This window comes from Poecilia formosa, unplaced genomic scaffold (genome assembly GCF_000485575.1).
Source record: "Poecilia formosa unplaced genomic scaffold, Poecilia_formosa-5.1.2 Scaffold381, whole genome shotgun sequence".
Taxonomy (NCBI): Eukaryota; Metazoa; Chordata; class Actinopteri; order Cyprinodontiformes; family Poeciliidae; genus Poecilia; species Poecilia formosa.
In genome coordinates this window covers 82,114-99,759 of record NW_006800320.1, presented here as the reverse complement: position 1 = coordinate 99,759, position 17,646 = coordinate 82,114, and the positions used below count along the sequence as shown (strand labels likewise).

The window sequence follows — 17,646 nt, the reverse complement described above, 5'->3', positions numbered from 1 at the left end:
AATGCTTGAGCCAAACTGCTAACCCAACATGACACCAACACTGAAGTAAACTGGAAACGGAGCCAGAAGCAGTCACCCACTTCTCAAGTATTTTAGCTTCATTTCTTGTGTTTATAGAACCATCTGAAAATACTTTGTTTTGAAAGGGAAGACGTGTAAAATTCTGTATCTGTTTATTTCTATTTCTATTTTTCATGTGTTGCACTTTGCACAATAAAAATAGCTCACATCCTGCAACTCTTTTTTCAATTTCATACTGACTCGAGTCATTTGTGATGCTTTGTTTAAAGCCTTGTACTCCTGACAGTAAAATAAGCTACAAGCATCATGTAATGCCCAGGCATTGAATAAAATAAAATAATAAATAAACAATGAAACCCCCAAAATCTTTCAAATAAAAATACGTTACATTTTTTTGTCATACCACCCAGCACTAATTTCAACACAGGTCTTTCCACTGCTGGAAGAATAGAAAAAAAAGTTTAAAATCCAGACTAAAATGTTTTTGACAAAGACTAATTTAATGTTGTTTTCTCTTAGCATGCCAAACTTAATGCTTTATTATTGTAATCTATATTGTAATTGAACAAACATAAGTGACTAAATCTCTGCCCATGAAAAACCTGTTATATTTCAGAGAAAAGTCAGATAAGGGATTAAAGAGACGTGTGTAACACACAAACACTGCAGACGTCCTGACAGTGCCTCTTTTTGTATAAAAACCAAAGTTCCATATATCCATGCTCAGCCCGTATATAGGTCTAATGTTTTTACTGGTTTACTGATAAATAGATGTAGCTCTATTAGATAAAAAGCTATTCTATGAAAGACGTTCAGGTTTCATGCAGCATTTACTTTCTGGATGATTTGTCCACAGAATGTCCTGTTTTCATGCGACTCAAGTCGCTTTCTCATGTCTGACTAACTGACGCTCCTACAGCTGCCAGACTTTATCCATGTAGCCGGCGTCCTGATGTAGAACCAAATGTTTTCCGCTCTCCAGCTCCCCTCTTTGCGCTTTGACTCATCCACGCGCTGCGCAGAAGACCTGGAGTTATTTACATGTTCCTGACACATTCGAACCTGAGGCCAATCTCACGCAAAGGAGCGTTTATAATTCACTGGACGGTTGTACACATTTTCTTTTCCTGGAAACACAAACACAGTACCCCCTTCCAGAAATAAATGTGGTGAATTTTTTCTGTTTTTCTTGCATCAAAGTGTTTGTGTATTTCAAGAAGCACGTTGAGGCTTAGGGTCACAGTCGGCAGTATCACAGAAATAACAAGTATGAGGAAACTTCAGCAGAATGTCTTTGACCTGCAGGTGGGAGGGGGTTTTCACAGGACATCTTGTCTCCTTATGGTTTTGTTTACCTACAGTGATGATTGTTTGTTTGTTTTTTTCATTTTGTTCATTCAGTTCTTTTTGTGTTTTTTTAATCTTCGCCTGATCATCCTCATCATCATGTAGAAAAAGATTTTTTTAAGGTTTTATTGGCTCTAGTGGCCTTTACTTGATAGTGAATAGACAGGAAGTGTGTAATGAGAAAAGGGGAAGACATGCAGCAAAGGTCACCAGGCTGGAATCGAACCTGCGACGGCCATGTTGAGGACTAAGGCCTCCATATGTGGGTTGTGCTTTAACCCCTGCTCCACCACAGCACACCATCCTGTAGAAAAAGTTGTTTTTTAATCAACTTGTGTGATTGATCAAACATAAGAGCTGAACTGAGTCATCTGACTGCTCTAACCTTTAAATGTCACTAAATGTTCCAGATCATTCTGGTACGCATGTAAATGATTTGAGTTGACAATTCTCTTCATTTAATAACTGATTGTTATGTTTTATGGTAGACACACAGCATAAAAGATATATATATTTTATATCTTTGTCTGCATAACTCCAGGTCTACACTTTATCTGTTTAATGAAATTCTAATCAGTGCACCAGATTATAAGTTTGTGGACAGTAAATGAAACTAAACACTAAACTAAACAGATTTCTGTACTACATCACAGAAATCTGTACTGTTATATTTACAGCACATATATATTTATTTCTGTTAAATATATAACAGAAATCTGAAATATATAACAGATTCCTGTGATATAGTCCAACACAAAGTAGTAAAGAATTTTAAAATGGAAGGAAAAGGGTGCATTGTTTCCCAAACTTTTTACAAATAAAAATCTTAAAATTTTTGAAATGCAATACATGTTCCATATTGGAGATAACAGGCTAATATTAAGCCTGTTGCAATAATCAATTAATCATATGACAAAATAAAATGAGTTCAATAACTTCCAAACTTCATAATCCATTATATTTATAGTTTTGGCTGTAAGTAGTTTTTATTTCGGTTTTATTTATAGTTTTTGGTTGTTGTGTTTCATGTTGGAGGTTTAAAATATCTTCCAGCTCCAGCATTGAGTGTTCTTCACAAAATGAAAGTTTATTGGGCAGACTTGCATTATTGTGCCACAATCAATATATTACTTGAAAATGGTATCAAAACAACAATATTATCATTTATCGCAATAATTACTGTGATAACAGAAACATTTGTTATCGTGACAGACCTACCTAATATTCACTAAAAGAGAGTTTGTGTTTTTTGGATGAACTAACAGAGTTTTGAAATGAACATGTCATATCTCAGGGTTTTTAGCCCTGCACGTTTTTGTCAAAAAGTAATTGACCACAGGTAATATATTAACCACTCATAATATCTCAACAGAACCCCACATTTAGAAAAAAACAACCCAAACCACCATTTAAAACAGACTTTAAATTTTATTTATTTATTTGCAAAGCGCCTTTATTCACTGATGCACATCTTGTGAACTGATGCTATATGAATAAACTGAATTTAAATTTGAGTCAGTTGTTCTGTGAATGTTTAGCAGAGTAAATGGTTAAAGGAAGAGCCGATGCAGGGCAGTGGTTAGCATGACCCTGCAGCCCGTTTAAAAGAAGAGAACTGCTTGTAGCTGTGAGTCTACACAAGAAAACGACTTATAAAGTTTCCAGATATTTCTGTATTCTTCTCATAAAATGCATGTTAAATTTGGAACATGTTCTATCAATCAATTTTCAATTAGTCAAGTTTATTTGTATAGCACATTTCAGCAACAAGGCAGTTCAACGTGATTTACAACATAGAGCATCTAAATCTATATTTATATCCAACTAGTATTCTTCTGCATACTGCGGTGTGCATAACTTTACGTCATGATGCACATAAAAACAGGTTTCATCCAATTCTCTTGAAGAAGTGAGAATCTGTCGGCCTCAGATGTTGCCTGACTAAATGACCAGCGCGTCACTGGATCCACTTCTGCTTTTCAGTTCTATTTCAGAGCCTTTGGTCAAATATTATGTCTTTATTGACTCAGGTGACAGGTAGCAAGGCGTAAATCTTTCTGTTCCTGTGCTGACTGTGTGATTGACTGTCTTGTCAAAGTGGTTAAAGATGCCTGAAGCGACCTTCCCCTCTGGGACATCAGCTGCGTCACGACGGCAGAGCTGCTGCTGCTGCTGCTGCTGCTGCTGCTGCTGCTGCTGCTGCTGCTGCTGCTGTGAGCTCGCAGGCTGTGGTCAGAACGGCTGTTTGCTGAGGTCACGCATATGAAGCTGCAACAAACGACTTCTGTTTCCTTTCTCTGGTGTGTGAGGTAGAATTATTTCAAACGTCCACTGTAGGAGCAGTGTTATAAAGAAATGGTAAAAATGAACTTCTTTGTCTTCTGACCTTAATAGACAACCAGAGCAGAAGTTTGAGTTGAATCAGTAGGAAACAGGAAAGTTCTAACTCACGTTTTTTACATGCAGAGATTACGTCAGAAATATTCCTTTTCTTCTGATGGCTGTAGCGCCAGGATAGAAACAACCCACCATGGTAGCCTGCTTTCCTACTCAATTCTGCTTGATTCTCAGCTCCATTCAGTTCCATGTCTCGGATTTCTCCCACTGAACTTGATTTCTTCAATGGAATTTCTACGGGACCAATCAGTGAACACGAGGAGATGTTGTGATAACATCGATTTTTTGCTCTGTTGTAGAGCTGTAGTCTGCCTGTAGTTTTAGCAACGGCAGCAGAGGAAGCGAACGAAGCCGTTCAGTCTGTGTTGGCCACGCCTCTAAATACTGAATTAACACTAACAGTCGCCTCTGTAGGATAAATCTGCAGCTAAAAATACTTCTAACATTGACAAGTGAAAAGTTCAGTTCTTTCTGCTTGACTTCACACCAACAAGGTGTACTGATCTGTTGGTTAATTGTTTTGATTAATCAATTATTAATTTGATGTCAAAAGGTTTTCTAATAGATTTTCTTTACAGAATTTGAGCTGGGTGAAGTTGATGAAATCTAGGTAGAACAGATTCATCATAAATTAAAAACGTTTATATTTTTTGTTGTTTTGGCTTAATTAATGCTCTGAACATGAGGATTTTTTTTTTCAATAACTGACCTCTCTTTTTGAGTCTGTATACTCCAGTTAACGATTAATTGATGAGTAAATTAGTCTACAATTGTTTCAGTAATCATGTCATTATGATTAATGCGATTAATCAGTTCAGCCCTATATTTAGACATTATTCAGACATTTTTACAACAAACATGTCTAAAATCAGTCATTTTAAGTTTACTGAACTTAAAATTTCAGCAAATTTTATGAGAAAATTTACTGAAAGTCTAATTTTACAACTTGTATTTTTATAACAGCTGACAAACAAGGGAGTCACAGCATATTATTATTATTTATTTATTTATTTATTTATTTATTTTTAATACTTTCAAGAAGTCACTAATTAAATGTGTGAAGTCCAAAGGAGTTTAACGTCTTTGGGTTTTCATCAGAGAATGTTTCCATCTATTCTCAAAGACGTGAAGCAAGAAACCTTTAACCAGCGGCGCCATTGATCAGCAGCACACACCTCCGCTCCCCGCACCGCTGCCCCCCTGAGGCCGACGCCGCCCTGCCATGTCGGCCTCGTCCCCCCAGCTTGGCTTAATGAGATGCTGATGAATCAGTTCTGCTGCTCCTCCTCATCCTCATCAGCCAGACCTGAGGCGGATGAGTAAACCACTCCTCGGTCAGCTCCACTTCATTCACGCCTGTTTTATACGTCTGGTGATGCATCACCAGTTCCACGGCGGTGGGGGAGGGACGGGACGTGAAACATGAAATATTGACAGACAGCAGAAACTGAGCATGTTCTTTGTGTTTGTTCATCCTTCCTATCAGTCGGCGCTACGCCTCGCCCTCTGCTACTCTCAGGGTCTTACGAGGAACCGACACTTCCTCTGACTCGTGATCCAGATTCTTCTGCCCACACTCTGGCTTTCTCAATTCCTCCCGTGACATAAACGCTCTCTTACTCAGCGATGCGTGCCGGCCTTTCAGTACACACAGGGGCAGTGGAAACGGTGATCTCCTTTCTTAATAGTTTTTATCTTAATGTGGGCAGGTTTAACTGGAAATTAAATCAAAGACATTCGGAGATGTATCACTGAGTGGAAGAAAAACTGATGAAACCACTGATTCAGTGGACCTCATGCAAATGTTTGTATGACACGGTAATGCATAGGAAGTAGGGCTGACACAATTATTCAGATCAATCGTGATGAATCGATTATTGAAATAATTGTGAACTAATTTAGTCATTGAGTAACTGCCACCTTAAGGCTTGAAAATGGCTTTTACAGACAAAAATAATTTTTTGTGTGTTCAACCCAAACTCCTCGTGTGGCGATTTTAGCTTCACCTGGTTTAGATTCTGTAAAAAGAAAATCTATAAAGAACCTTTTGCTGTCCAGTTATTAATACATAGTTCTTATGTGAAGTCACACTTCTGGGAACTATGCAGCTGACAGCCATCTTGGTAGGTGTCTGTAACCAATTGTCATGATGGTGGCAATGGAGTTGCTATGGCAACAATAAACAAGCCACATTCTCTGTGTCGATCCTGACAGCAGCGATTTTGTTGATAAATCTTTCTCTTGCACATTGTTCAAGAGAATATCCACAGTGCATCTTTACGTTGCACTGTGCTTGTCTACCAAGATGGCGGTTTTTATGCATTTTTAAAATAGTAAAAAAATAGGTTTAAGTAGTTAAAGGAAAAATCAGTAGAATGTGGAATTTTTTTATACAATTAATTGACTGTGAGTAAGCGACAGAATAATTAATTACTGAAATATTTTTTAGGTGCAGCGCTGGAGCGATGTTGAGCCTAAATGTGCATTTTGGGGTCCACATCAATAAAGAATAAAATAAAACACGTTCAGTAACGGTGTGGAGTCAGCAGTGTCAGAGTGGGTTTACCACTGGAGCAGTCATCACATTTAAATCAAGCACAACGGGAGCAGAAATGACTTTAAGACCACCAGAAGTGTCCGTCACAGACAGTGGGAGGTTTTCTCAGGCATAACAAAACGTAGAGCAGCTCTGCCCTCCTGCTCTCTGTCAGTCAGCTGCGTTTCTTGCTTCAAGACGAGAAAAACATCAAAGTTTTACCGTGAGAAGAAGACAGAGTTGGATTTTAGTATTATTTTCCATATCTAGTTGGAAAAAATATTTAGAAACAAACTTAAAGGAATCTTCTAAAGTTAGCATGTGTGATGATGACAGTCAATGGACCTACTAACACAAACATCTGGGTTTTATACTTTATTATTAGCAGGGTAGGCTTGATACATATGCTTTAAAACAACCTAGTGTTAATGCTTGAGAAGAATTTAAGATTTAGTCAAATTTACAAACTAGAATTTCAGCTCTGATCTTACATGTGATCTAAAATTTATGAATACCTGAAATAGCTTTCAACCCTCATCCATTTGCTATATTAGAGCTAGATTACATTAGTAATATAGTAGCTATAAAATACATAGCCAGCAACAGCAGGGTTAACAGTGATGTTTTCTGGGGGGATTAAATACAGTCCTTAAAAATAAACCAGTGTTAAAACTGGCATCTTCAGACAGTAAACCGAGTGAATTTAATCATATTGGAACAGACAGGAGAAATAATGGTAAATATATAAATATGCATTAGGCTGCATCTATTGCAGTTTTCTGGCCAACCACTGATTACTGATCTTTAAAAAGCCTGACCTTCCGATTCCAATTTTGATATCAACAATTTTTGTATGAAATGTCACTAAATATAGCAAGAAAGCTGCTGAGTTGGCTGAGTGAGGTTACTGCTACCAGCTACTGTTGACAGTCATGTGCAGACATGACCTGGTGGGCCAGTCTGTCCGTCAAACTTCTCTCACAGGAGAGCACAAGAGGACAGTGGTTGATTTTTAGACCTTTGCTGAGGAAGATCAGATTGGTGGATAAGATCGGCTTCACATGTAAGAATCTGACAATCACTCATCTTCCAATATTAAGGAAATCGGCACCAATAAATCTGTATTGTTCAGCTGGACTAATGAGTAAAACCGTCTCTTTGGGCTGTGAAGGTGGCAGACCCCTGGGCACCACACACAATCCCAAAAAACTGAAAGTGGTGGTTCCGAAGTGAGCTTAAAATGTGAATGCAGATGTTTGAAACGAGGCGTTACAGCAGACATTGTTGAATATTCTGAGTCAAACAGTAGCTGGATTTCCATTTGTTTCACCTCAACCAGGCAGGCAGGAAAGGCTGAATAATTCACCAGCCTGCCTTTTTCCCCTCACGCCATTTGTACCCGACTCCCACAGCATCCCGCTCAGTGAACGGCTTTGAACCCTCCCCAGCTTGTTTCTCTTTCTTGGATCTGTTTCCAAGGTCACACTTTCCTCCCAGACGCCAGTCCTCAGCGCTTCTCTTTTTAATTCTCCATCTGTTCCCAGAAGCTCAGCAGCACTGAGACGTTTCGCAGCTGATCTCCCTCTCTGCTTCCCACCGCCTGCCTCTGAAACCTGTTGTGGTCACGCTGTTTATCCGTGATCTCTGCTGTCTTCCCTTCCAGCCTGAAGTCTCTGGTGTCAACTGGAGGTCGGAGTGTACAGGCAGCATGTGACTGGTGAGTTTAAACACGTGTTTACATTTATCCATCCTTAACTAAACCACTAAATGTGCACACAGCACAAAACACATACTCATCACAAGTCAAGGTGTGGGAAAGCTGTGTGTTGTGGCGCCCTCTGGTGTTGTTTTGTGCTGTATTACATCTGAATATTTCAATAATGAATGTTGAAATAAAAAATTGAAGATATCGATTCATTCCAACATTTACCATCAGCTTAAACTGAATGAACTAAGAGGGAAAATACATCTCTCAGTTATTAATGACAAGCTAATCTACAAAGCTGCATTAGTTCTACAGGTGAATTTTTATGAGAGAAAAGATGCTGCATAAATGACTCAGTTGTGATTTTAACTCTATGATGTCAACAAAACATGTCAGGCTTGCAGAAGAGTGAAAGTAGAAAACGTGTGGATGAAGACGCTCTGGTCGGATGAGACCAAACATTCCCCCACAGTGAAACTTAGACTTGGCAGCATCATGCTGTGGAGATGCTTTTCTTTAGCATGAATGGGGAAACTGGGAGGACGTGGGGGCTGGATGGTGCTCAGACTAAACCTGCTGGAGGCTCAAAAAGACTTGAAACTGGGGTGGGGGGTACGCCCTCCACCCTAAACACACAGCTGAGCTGTTTGGATTAGAGCAAGTTCACTGGTCCCATGTTCTCTCTGGAGCCCCAAAGCTTTACAGGGCTTTGTAACCCATTTCTGATTTGATACAATTCAGCTTCAATTTCTCTTGATCTTGACATGATGAAACTCAGCAATACTCAGTGAACTGTTGCCAGGCAGGTTTTGCTTAAAACGTGATGTGTCACAGATGATTTCTCAAACTGTGCTGTTAAAACTGAAGAATTCTGTAAGGTAGTAATGTTTATTATAATCTCATCATATCTTTGTTAGGAAAAACTGTTGACAACTACATATCATATTCCATTTTTTCACATTCATGCACTAGTTTGCCAACATACATTAGAGCAGAAATCTGTCCCCACCAGGCTGTTCTCCCACGTGGACGACCCGTTCCTGGACGACCCGCTGCCCAGGGAGTTCGTTCTCTACCTGCGACCCAGCGGGCCGCTCCAGAACCAGCTCTCACACTTCTGGCAGCAGAGCCGGGTCACCTGCGGCAAAAACAAGGCCCACAATATTTTCCCACACATCACTCTCTGTCAGTTCTTCATGGTGAGCTGAAACTACCGGACCCCGTCTCAGCCGTGTTCAGTCCGTCCCACCACAGGACCTGCCTTCTGACTCCTCTCTTCCTCCCAGTGTGCCGACCCCAAAGTGGAAGCCCTGTGTGAGGCCCTGCAGACCACCGTGCAGCAGTGGAGGGGCCGCTTCCCCCGCCCGCTGCCTCTGGAGCTCTACACGTCGTCCAACTTCATCGGGCTGTTTGTGGAGGAGCAGGTGGCCGACGTCCTCAGGCAATTCGCAGCCGACTTCGCCACAGAGGCCGTCAGGAAGACAGGTAGGGTTCTGCAGAGGGATTGTGGCGCACAGTGGTGTCACTACGCCTGTTTTAGGGGGGATGATGTCCCACATAAAATATTCTCAACTACATAAACAACCAGTCAGAGCCAGGAGGTGGGGCTTACCGTTGCCAGTCATGCTTGTGTACACATTCCTCAGACCCTCCCCCTTCCTCTCTGCTCAGCTGCAGCTAATTCACCACTAGCAATGAATGCTAATGCTAGGTAACATTAGCATTCATGGCTAATGCTACATAGCTCATAATGCTAATGCTAAGTAGCATTAGCATTCATGAAACAATTTGGTGGTGTTTTGTTAGTATGTTTTTTTGTTTTTGTGTTTTGTTTTTGTACAAATTCAATGCAATGCTGAGAATTTTTTTTTTTAAATCACAAAGTATAATTTTTAGCTGTCAGTTACCCTTTACTTCATATCACAATAGTTTGGGAGATCTGGGTAAAATATGGGTACGACTTCTGTTTCTGTTGCTGTTTGAGAAATGTCATACTTTCCCTCCCCGTCTCCTGGGGACCGAGCCCCCTCGTCCTCAAAACCTAGTGATGCCCCTGGTGGGTAAACACACGGTTTGATGGTAGGTAACTTGTAATGTATGCTGGGATTTGTCTGGACCAGAGGCTGACAGTACACAGCAGAATGACCACCAATCCCCTGTCTCCTCCAGAGGTCAAAGTGGAGCCTCACAAGAAGCAGCTCCACCTGACGCTGGCCTACAACTTCCCCAGTGATCACCTCTCCTCACTGGAGAAGCTGGCCAAGGGCATCGAGGTGAAGCTGGGCTGTGATTGGCTGGCTGTCCTGTTCTCCCGGGACATTCGTTTTGCTAACCATGAGGTAGCTCACACTCTGAGAAAAACAACAACAAAAAAACATGCTTCCCATGTAGGACTGGGCGATATGGCTTGCAGATAAAATCTAAGATTTTTTTTAAACCAAATCCTGCTTTGAATTAATTGTTTTCTTCAGTTTATTCTCTAAAAAAATGACAAAAAATATTTTCAAAAATGGCTTTTATTTCATTCATCCCTTCTGGGAGCTGTATCAGGGTCACGCTTAGAGAATTTTTGTTTAATTATGAGGATACAGTCTTAATGTTAACAGAATAAAGATGCAATTTTACCAGAAGAAAAATGTCTGAAAATTGAAAAAAAGTTGTAATGAGAAAAAAAGATCAGGATCTGACAGGAGCAGCTCAGTTCTCGGACATTTGTTTCAATGTCTGAGAATTTAATTACATGTAATAATTAAATTATTATAGGTAATAATTTAATGCTGATGTTTTAAATGATGAAGTATTTCCACTAAGTATTATCTGTAAAATGTATACCAAAGTATTTTATTTTTTTGTTATTTTTGTGTTGGATTTCTCATAAAATACTACTTTATTCTCCTAATATTTGGACTTTATTCTGGTCACAATAAAACTTTATTCTTGTAGTATTTCAACTTTACTGGTGCGCACCAGTATTCTTTTATTGCTGTGACTTTATTCTCCTAATTAAAAGTAAAACATCTTAGCCTGGCCCTAATCTTCTGCTGTATTAGTTGGGCTTTGACTTTAATTCAGAGACCAAATAAATAAAAGCTGTAAAACAGGATGGAAGTCCTCGGGTGTGCAGACATCGCTCTGAACTATGAAAACTAAAGGAGTTCATTGGTGGAAAACAAATCCATATTTCCATAAACTAAATCTTCAAATCGATTTATCGCCCAGCCCTAATTCCATGTCACACGTAATGTTCAAATCCTGATCACCTCACAGTCTTAGTTTTGTGACCGTCACGCCTCTGGATGTGCCTGCAGACGCTGAGGGTCATGTACCCCTACATGCCCCAGAACGACGACGAACTGGAGCTGGTTCCTGGGGATTTTATCTTCACGTCTTCCATGGACCAGACCAGCACCAGCGAGGGCTGGGTCCACGGAACCTCGCTGGCCACCGGCCTGTCTGGACTTCTGCCTGAGAACTACGTGAGCCTGGCCGACGAGTCTGACACCTGGGTGTTTCACGGGTGAGGAGCATCTCCTGCTGACCGGGACGACATAAACCAGTCAGACAGATGAAAAAGCATGAGGGAACACCGGCTGCAGTTCTTTGCAGGAGCACTGATTACCCAATTTAAAAAAAACTTGATGGCCGATACCATATTTGTTTTCCTGAAAAATCCAAAGTAACAAAGTCCACACTGCGCCTTGTAAGCCAGCTGATTCAGTTTCAATTTAGGAGCAGAATTGAAATTAAATTGAAATTAAATTTCAATTCTTCAGATTCAAAGCAGTACTGACTGCTGGAGAAGGTCTTTCCTGCCAACAGTCATCAGTCTTCAGTAACTCTTTGAAGAATCTAAGTTAATGAGTTACAACAACATTTAATTTCCCTTTGGGATCAATAAAGTATTTTTGAATTTTGAATTGAATTGAATTTTAATTGCCTGTGCACAGCAGCAACTCAGGGCCTGACAAAACTTAAAACTTCAGGATCCTGACTCGGCCCGATGCCTGCCTCCCAGATGTAGAGGTTTTGATTCTGAGTTGTAGAATAAACATTTTTAGTTAGTTTTGTGTTCAGCTTCTCCATCACATCAAAAACGAGAGGCGCATCGATTGCAGTCTTCAGGCTGAATACTGATCTTACCTGACCTGCTGATTCTGATTTTGGCCGATACCGACTTTATTTCTGTCTAAACAGGAGCTAAATATAGGAACAAAACTGCTAAGTTGGCAACAGCAGGTGGTTATTGTTGCCTGCAGATGTGACCTGGTGGACAGGTCAGATTTGGTCAGAACTTGTTTTGACCGCAACACTTTATGTGGCTTTTGATAAAGTAGAATATATTATGCATTGAAAAACTATCAAATATTTTTTGAGTTATTTAGAAGATAATCTCATAATCATATGTAGCTCCATATTACATTTGGATATTTGGATCAAAATTCTAGGTGCAGAATTGTAATGTATTGTCAGAGCAGAGGAACAAAGTACAAATTATATATATTCTTATAAAATATTCATTTTTATGAGTATGGCCAGGACAGTCACAACTGTTATTTGTCAACCCCTCCTGGGGGCTTTTGGTTCAAAAATCATGCAACTGATTTCTCAGCAGGCGTCAGTCAGCTGTCCGTCTTCCTTCTCTTCCCAGCTCCCATTCCTTCTTCAGCTGTGGACCCAGTGATAAAGCTGGTAAAGAGAAAGGAATGTTTGACGGCCTGCTGGACGGCCGACGTCCCGACAGCACCAGTCCTGGAGACACGCCTGCTCTCAGTGTGATCTGCCACCCTATGCAGGTAGTGGTGGTTATTGATATTGATAAAAAGCTACTAATCCCACAGAGAGACTACTTCACTTATAACAAGATAGTTTTCTCATAAGTGAAATAATCTCCCAGTGGAACTAGTATTGTTTTAGTTTTTTTGTTTTGTTTGTTTTTTTTACCAATATTTAGGAATTATTGACTCAAAATGACAGACTGGCGACTTGTCCAGGTGACTCCGCCTCTCGCCCGGAACATTAGCTGGAGAGGCACCAGCACCTCCTGACCCCACTAAGGGACAGGGTGTAAGAAAATGGATGGATGGATGGATGGATGGATGGATGGATGGATGGATGGATGGATGGATGGATGGATGGATGGATGGATGACTCAAAACAAACTTCTATATCTTCATGAAAAGATAGTTTGGTCTTATTGTTAGTGTACTACCATATTTGCACTAGAAATGAGAACAAAAATACTTGGAAAGATTTAGTGTCTTTTCTGTGGTTCATGAAATGAGAAGCTTCTCGTTGTGTTGAAAGAAAACCACCCAGGATTAATTCTCCAACAGGAGGCTCATACCTGCTTGTGCAGTGAAATCCAGTTTGTGACGTCTGTTTTTTGACCAGCTGGTGTGTTTTGTATAACTCTCAGTTCAAAGCGTTTCTGCTACTGTGCCTCTACCTTACTCCATCATTTCTGGGCCTGTTTCACCGCAGCAGGTCCTGCGGTTCAGTGGCGGCCACACTCAGCAGCCCAAACGGACGGTGTTCGTGTGCCGGCACGGTGAGAGGATGGACGTGGTGTTTGGGAAACACTGGCTCACTCTCTGCTCGGACAGCAAAGGTGAAACTTTGAACTCTGCCAGGTCTGACTTTACACCAGAGGTGAAGCCTAAACGCATGTTGTCGCTCTGCAGGTAGATACGTACGCTCCAACCTCAACATGCCTCCCAGCCTGCCCCTGTGGGGAGGACAGAGAGACTACGACATGGACGCCCCCATCACTGTGTTTGGGTCCACTCAGGCCCGATTAGTGGGTACGTCAGTGAAAGAGTGGTCAGCAATGTGGCTTTTTGAAACATATCCATGGTAACCGTGTGCTGCCTTCCCAGGCGAGGCCCTGTTGGAGAGCAACACAATGATAGACTTTGTGTACTGCTCTCCATCACTGCGATGTGTTCAGACTGCACAGAACATTTTGAAAGGTGAGCCGGTTCTGTTCGGGTGTCGGTTCCGACAGCCCTCCTGTTCTCCCTGACCGCCGGGTGTTTGTGTGAACAGGCCTGCAGCAGGACGGGAAGCTGAAGGTGCGGGTGGAGCCGGGTCTTTTTGAGTGGACAAAGTGGGTGTCGGGGAACTCCATGCCAGCGTGGATCCCCCCCACTGATCTGGCTGCTGCCAACTTCAGTGTAGACACAGCTTACAGGTGAGGGAGATGTCCGTTTCCATGACAACACTTCGTATTTAACTGTTCGGATGGAACGCATGGTTCCAAGCGGATGGAGCCGTTTGGAACCATGCGTTCCAAACGGAGGAGGTGAATAGACAGACGGGTCCAGTCCTGGTCTGCCACAGAGACACGGTGACGGAGGCGGAGGCTCCAGTCAAGTCGATGTTGCTTTTCAAAAATAGGATTTCAGACTCGACTCAGACTCCTGGTTCAACACTCGAGGTTTTGTAGCAGACTTTAGGAGTCGGTTTGTGCTCTACAGAATCGAGCTAACTCCCCCCCCCCCGTTTAGTCGGCTGTAATCGAACTCTAGTAGATTTTTTGGGGGGGGCAGGGGGGGTTCTGGTTGGCTTGGGGAAGTGTGAATGTGGAATCAAACTCTGAAGCAGAACAAAAGAGTGAACTTTGGTCCACCTACAAACCTAGGTATTGGTTCTGTTGAAGTGAACTCTGGTTTTAATGTACAGTGTATATGTGAACTCCAAGCAGATTGGAAACGTCTCCAGAGGCAGAAAGTGGACTACAGTTCAGGGCATTCTGGGTAAACACAACAAAACAAACATGACAGTCGAGCACTAGGGGTAGAAATGGCCAGTTCCCCTCCACCAACTCAAACCCTCATTTCATTTTAAAGACACACACTCCCATTTATTTCTGCTAAACACACCATTTTGTTCCCATGTATGAAAACTTTGGCAAAATAGTTTCATTTTGTTCTGTTTTTTGGTGGGGACTCTTTGGGAGGCTTGTGTTTTTTTTTTTTTGTAGTATTTCTGTGAACTATGGAAATATCGCTGCTCAATTATCTGATGTAATTTAGTTTAGTTGTTATTTTAAAGCTTTGTGTTCTGCTCTTTTTGTTTGTTCTGGTTCTGATTCCCATTTGCACCAGCTGACTCTTGTAACACACACCAGTTCAAACAAACCTCCTGCTGCCTGTTGTTTACTGGAGCTGAAGCCCTCCATTGTTTTCTCACAGCACATGATGAGGAACATTTAGAAAGTCGCCATAAAATGTTGGTTGTTGAAGCAGACACAAAATGTCCATCGGGTCGATCTGGTCTCTTCTGAAAGTTGCCTGACGTCATTCTGCCTGACTCTGCACAGGCCTCTGATCCCGGCCAGCAAGCTGACTGTGTCCGAGTCCTACGAGAACTACATGAGCCGCAGCTACCAAGTCACCAAAGACATCCTGTCAGACTGCAAAAACACAGGTAGCCCAAACTCCTCCGCTGTCGTTGTTGTTGGTGCTCATATGTCGGTGCTGCGCTGACGCATCGTGTTTGGGTTTCTGCTCTGAGTAGGAAACAACGTGCTGATCGTAGCCCACGCGTCTTCCCTGGAGGCCTGCACACGGCAGCTGCAGGGCCGCAGCCCCCAGAACGCCAAGGACTTCATCCAAGTCGTACGAAAGGTCCGTCTGCTCCACGCCATTTTGGCTTCCACAGCACACTTTCCTCCTCTGCTACAGCTCCTCTGGACAGCTGTGTATGATGACACAGTGCTTTTCAAAGGGAAGAAGATGAGAGACAAACGTGGAATCCAATAAATTCTTAAATTATACATCTTTTTTCAATCATTATAAAATATAAGTTAAAATAACTTAAATAGATGGAAGATGGATCAAGCCTATATCACCCCACAGAGGAGAAATGAGTCAAACTTCTAGTTAACCAGCAGCCATGCTGGTTAACTAGAAGTTAACCAGCTGTTTTTTACCTAAACAGAGTTTTTCCCTAATCTGATTAGGCAAAAAAAGAGAAAAAAACTAACCATATGCCATCACATTTTCATCTTTGCTGAAAATGTGATGGCATTAATATGAAAATATTATATATTTTCCTATCAAAAGAGGGGATTGCGACGGAAAAGCTTATCTAGTAATATATTCAATCTGATGTTGAATATATTACCAGATAAAATTGAATATCTGATATATTCAACATCAGAATATATTGAAGATCTTATATTTGGCATGTCAGATACTCAACGAAATGAAGTTGGCAAAAACATCTGATTTTATTTTTTACCAACTAAAATCGTGATAATTTAGAAATGTTTGAAATCTTAGGATCTACTCTTTCTACAGAATACACAGAGATGGATCATTTTACTCCATAATCATTTTCTTTGTTTTAAAATGATGAAATCCTGGTTGACAGCCAACGCCTCATCTAATATAGATAGTGACCTACTGGCATGCTGGGAGAAATATTTTAAATATTGTTCCTATATCTTCATATAAGAAAGTTTTCAAAGACAAAGAGATTTAGGGGAACCTGAAGTTGGCCACAATCTGATCTGTGCGTCTCCGCTTAGTTGCAGTTAGAAAAGCTGTGGTGGAAATAACGCTGGAAACCTGGATGTGCTGTGTTCCCAGATAGCACAGAGTGATTGAAACAACATTGAATCAATGTTGAAAGTGGTCGGTTACTTGTATGTTGAATCAACGTTAGGGTTTCAACCATAACTGACATTATATCAGTGTTGATTCAACCATCATCTGAATGTGGATCTACATGCAGATTTGTGTTGATTTTATATTGAATGAAAGGTAAGGATTTATGTACATTTTTAGGTCTGATAGGTCTACATCATAACATGCCACTAAAAGTTTCTTCACTGGTGTTAAACACATTATTTTACTGGCACATGGTGGGTAGACTGTGTACAAAAGGTTAAATATGACAACATGGGTTTGATATAACATTTTATTTAAGGAAAGAGGGACAGATTTATTAAACATAATTGACTCCTTTTTGACTGTCAGAACTACAGTCTGTTGTCCACAGAAGAACAGAGTCCATGAGGTCAAGCTTTGTACTGTATGAACTAGAGATGTGCCGATCAGGTTTTTTCCTAAAGGATTCCGATCACTCATGAGGGCCGATCACAGCCGATCACCGATACGATCACATAATTATTATTTTTTAAATCATAAACCCTACCGGTTACATTATGTGGAAAAAGGAATCATGAATTCACCTTAATTTAGACAAAACCTTGTTTTTAGTAACTTTTTCCAAGAAAAAAAAACAAAACAGGCATTGTGCAAATTGTACTGTTATCGGTAATACTATCATTAACAGACTGAAAACATATGAAGGCTCTGAAGAGGCTAAATAATACAAAAAGTCCAAATAAAACCTCTCAACATTGCCAAACACATCAAGTATAAAACTTAACATTCAAAGGCAAAAACAGGTTCCATTACAATAAACAATCCAGAGTTACTGAATGAAAACTTCCTGATAGCATGGCGGCTAGCTGATTACTGCTAGCTCTGATTGGCTGTTTCTGACTGAGCGGAGTAATTATGCAGAACGGGGAGGAGATCGATTTTTTTTTTTTTTAGAGATTATCTGGCTCATGTTAGGACAACTAAAGTTTTAATACGTATGTAAAATTTATTTTTTTAAGTTAGAC

At 40.8% G+C, this 17,646-nt stretch overlaps 1 protein-coding gene across 4 annotated transcripts in view; it reads left to right on the top strand.

Moving 5' to 3' along the window:
- The window catches only part of LOC103154323 (ubiquitin-associated and SH3 domain-containing protein B-like), a 54,883-nt gene that overhangs the window by 30,631 nt on the left and 6,606 nt on the right, over positions 1–17,646 (top strand). For 2 of the 4 annotated variants that reach the window (XM_016662627.1, XM_016662629.1), the window contains exons 2-13: positions 7,965–8,018; positions 9,019–9,205; positions 9,293–9,491; positions 10,176–10,345; positions 11,315–11,523; positions 12,655–12,802; positions 13,488–13,614; positions 13,688–13,807; positions 13,883–13,975; positions 14,052–14,196; positions 15,328–15,434; positions 15,525–15,634. In XM_016662627.1, coding sequence (XP_016518113.1) covers positions 7,965–8,018; positions 9,019–9,205; positions 9,293–9,491; positions 10,176–10,345; positions 11,315–11,523; positions 12,655–12,802; positions 13,488–13,614; positions 13,688–13,807; positions 13,883–13,975; positions 14,052–14,196; positions 15,328–15,434; positions 15,525–15,634 — 1,669 coding nt within the window. The remainder of the gene's footprint in view (positions 1–7,964; positions 8,019–9,018; positions 9,206–9,292; positions 9,492–10,175; positions 10,346–11,314; positions 11,524–12,654; positions 12,803–13,487; positions 13,615–13,687; positions 13,808–13,882; positions 13,976–14,051; positions 14,197–15,327; positions 15,435–15,524; positions 15,635–17,646) is intronic. The other 2 variants (XM_016662628.1, XM_007575568.2) reach the window with 2 other exon arrangements.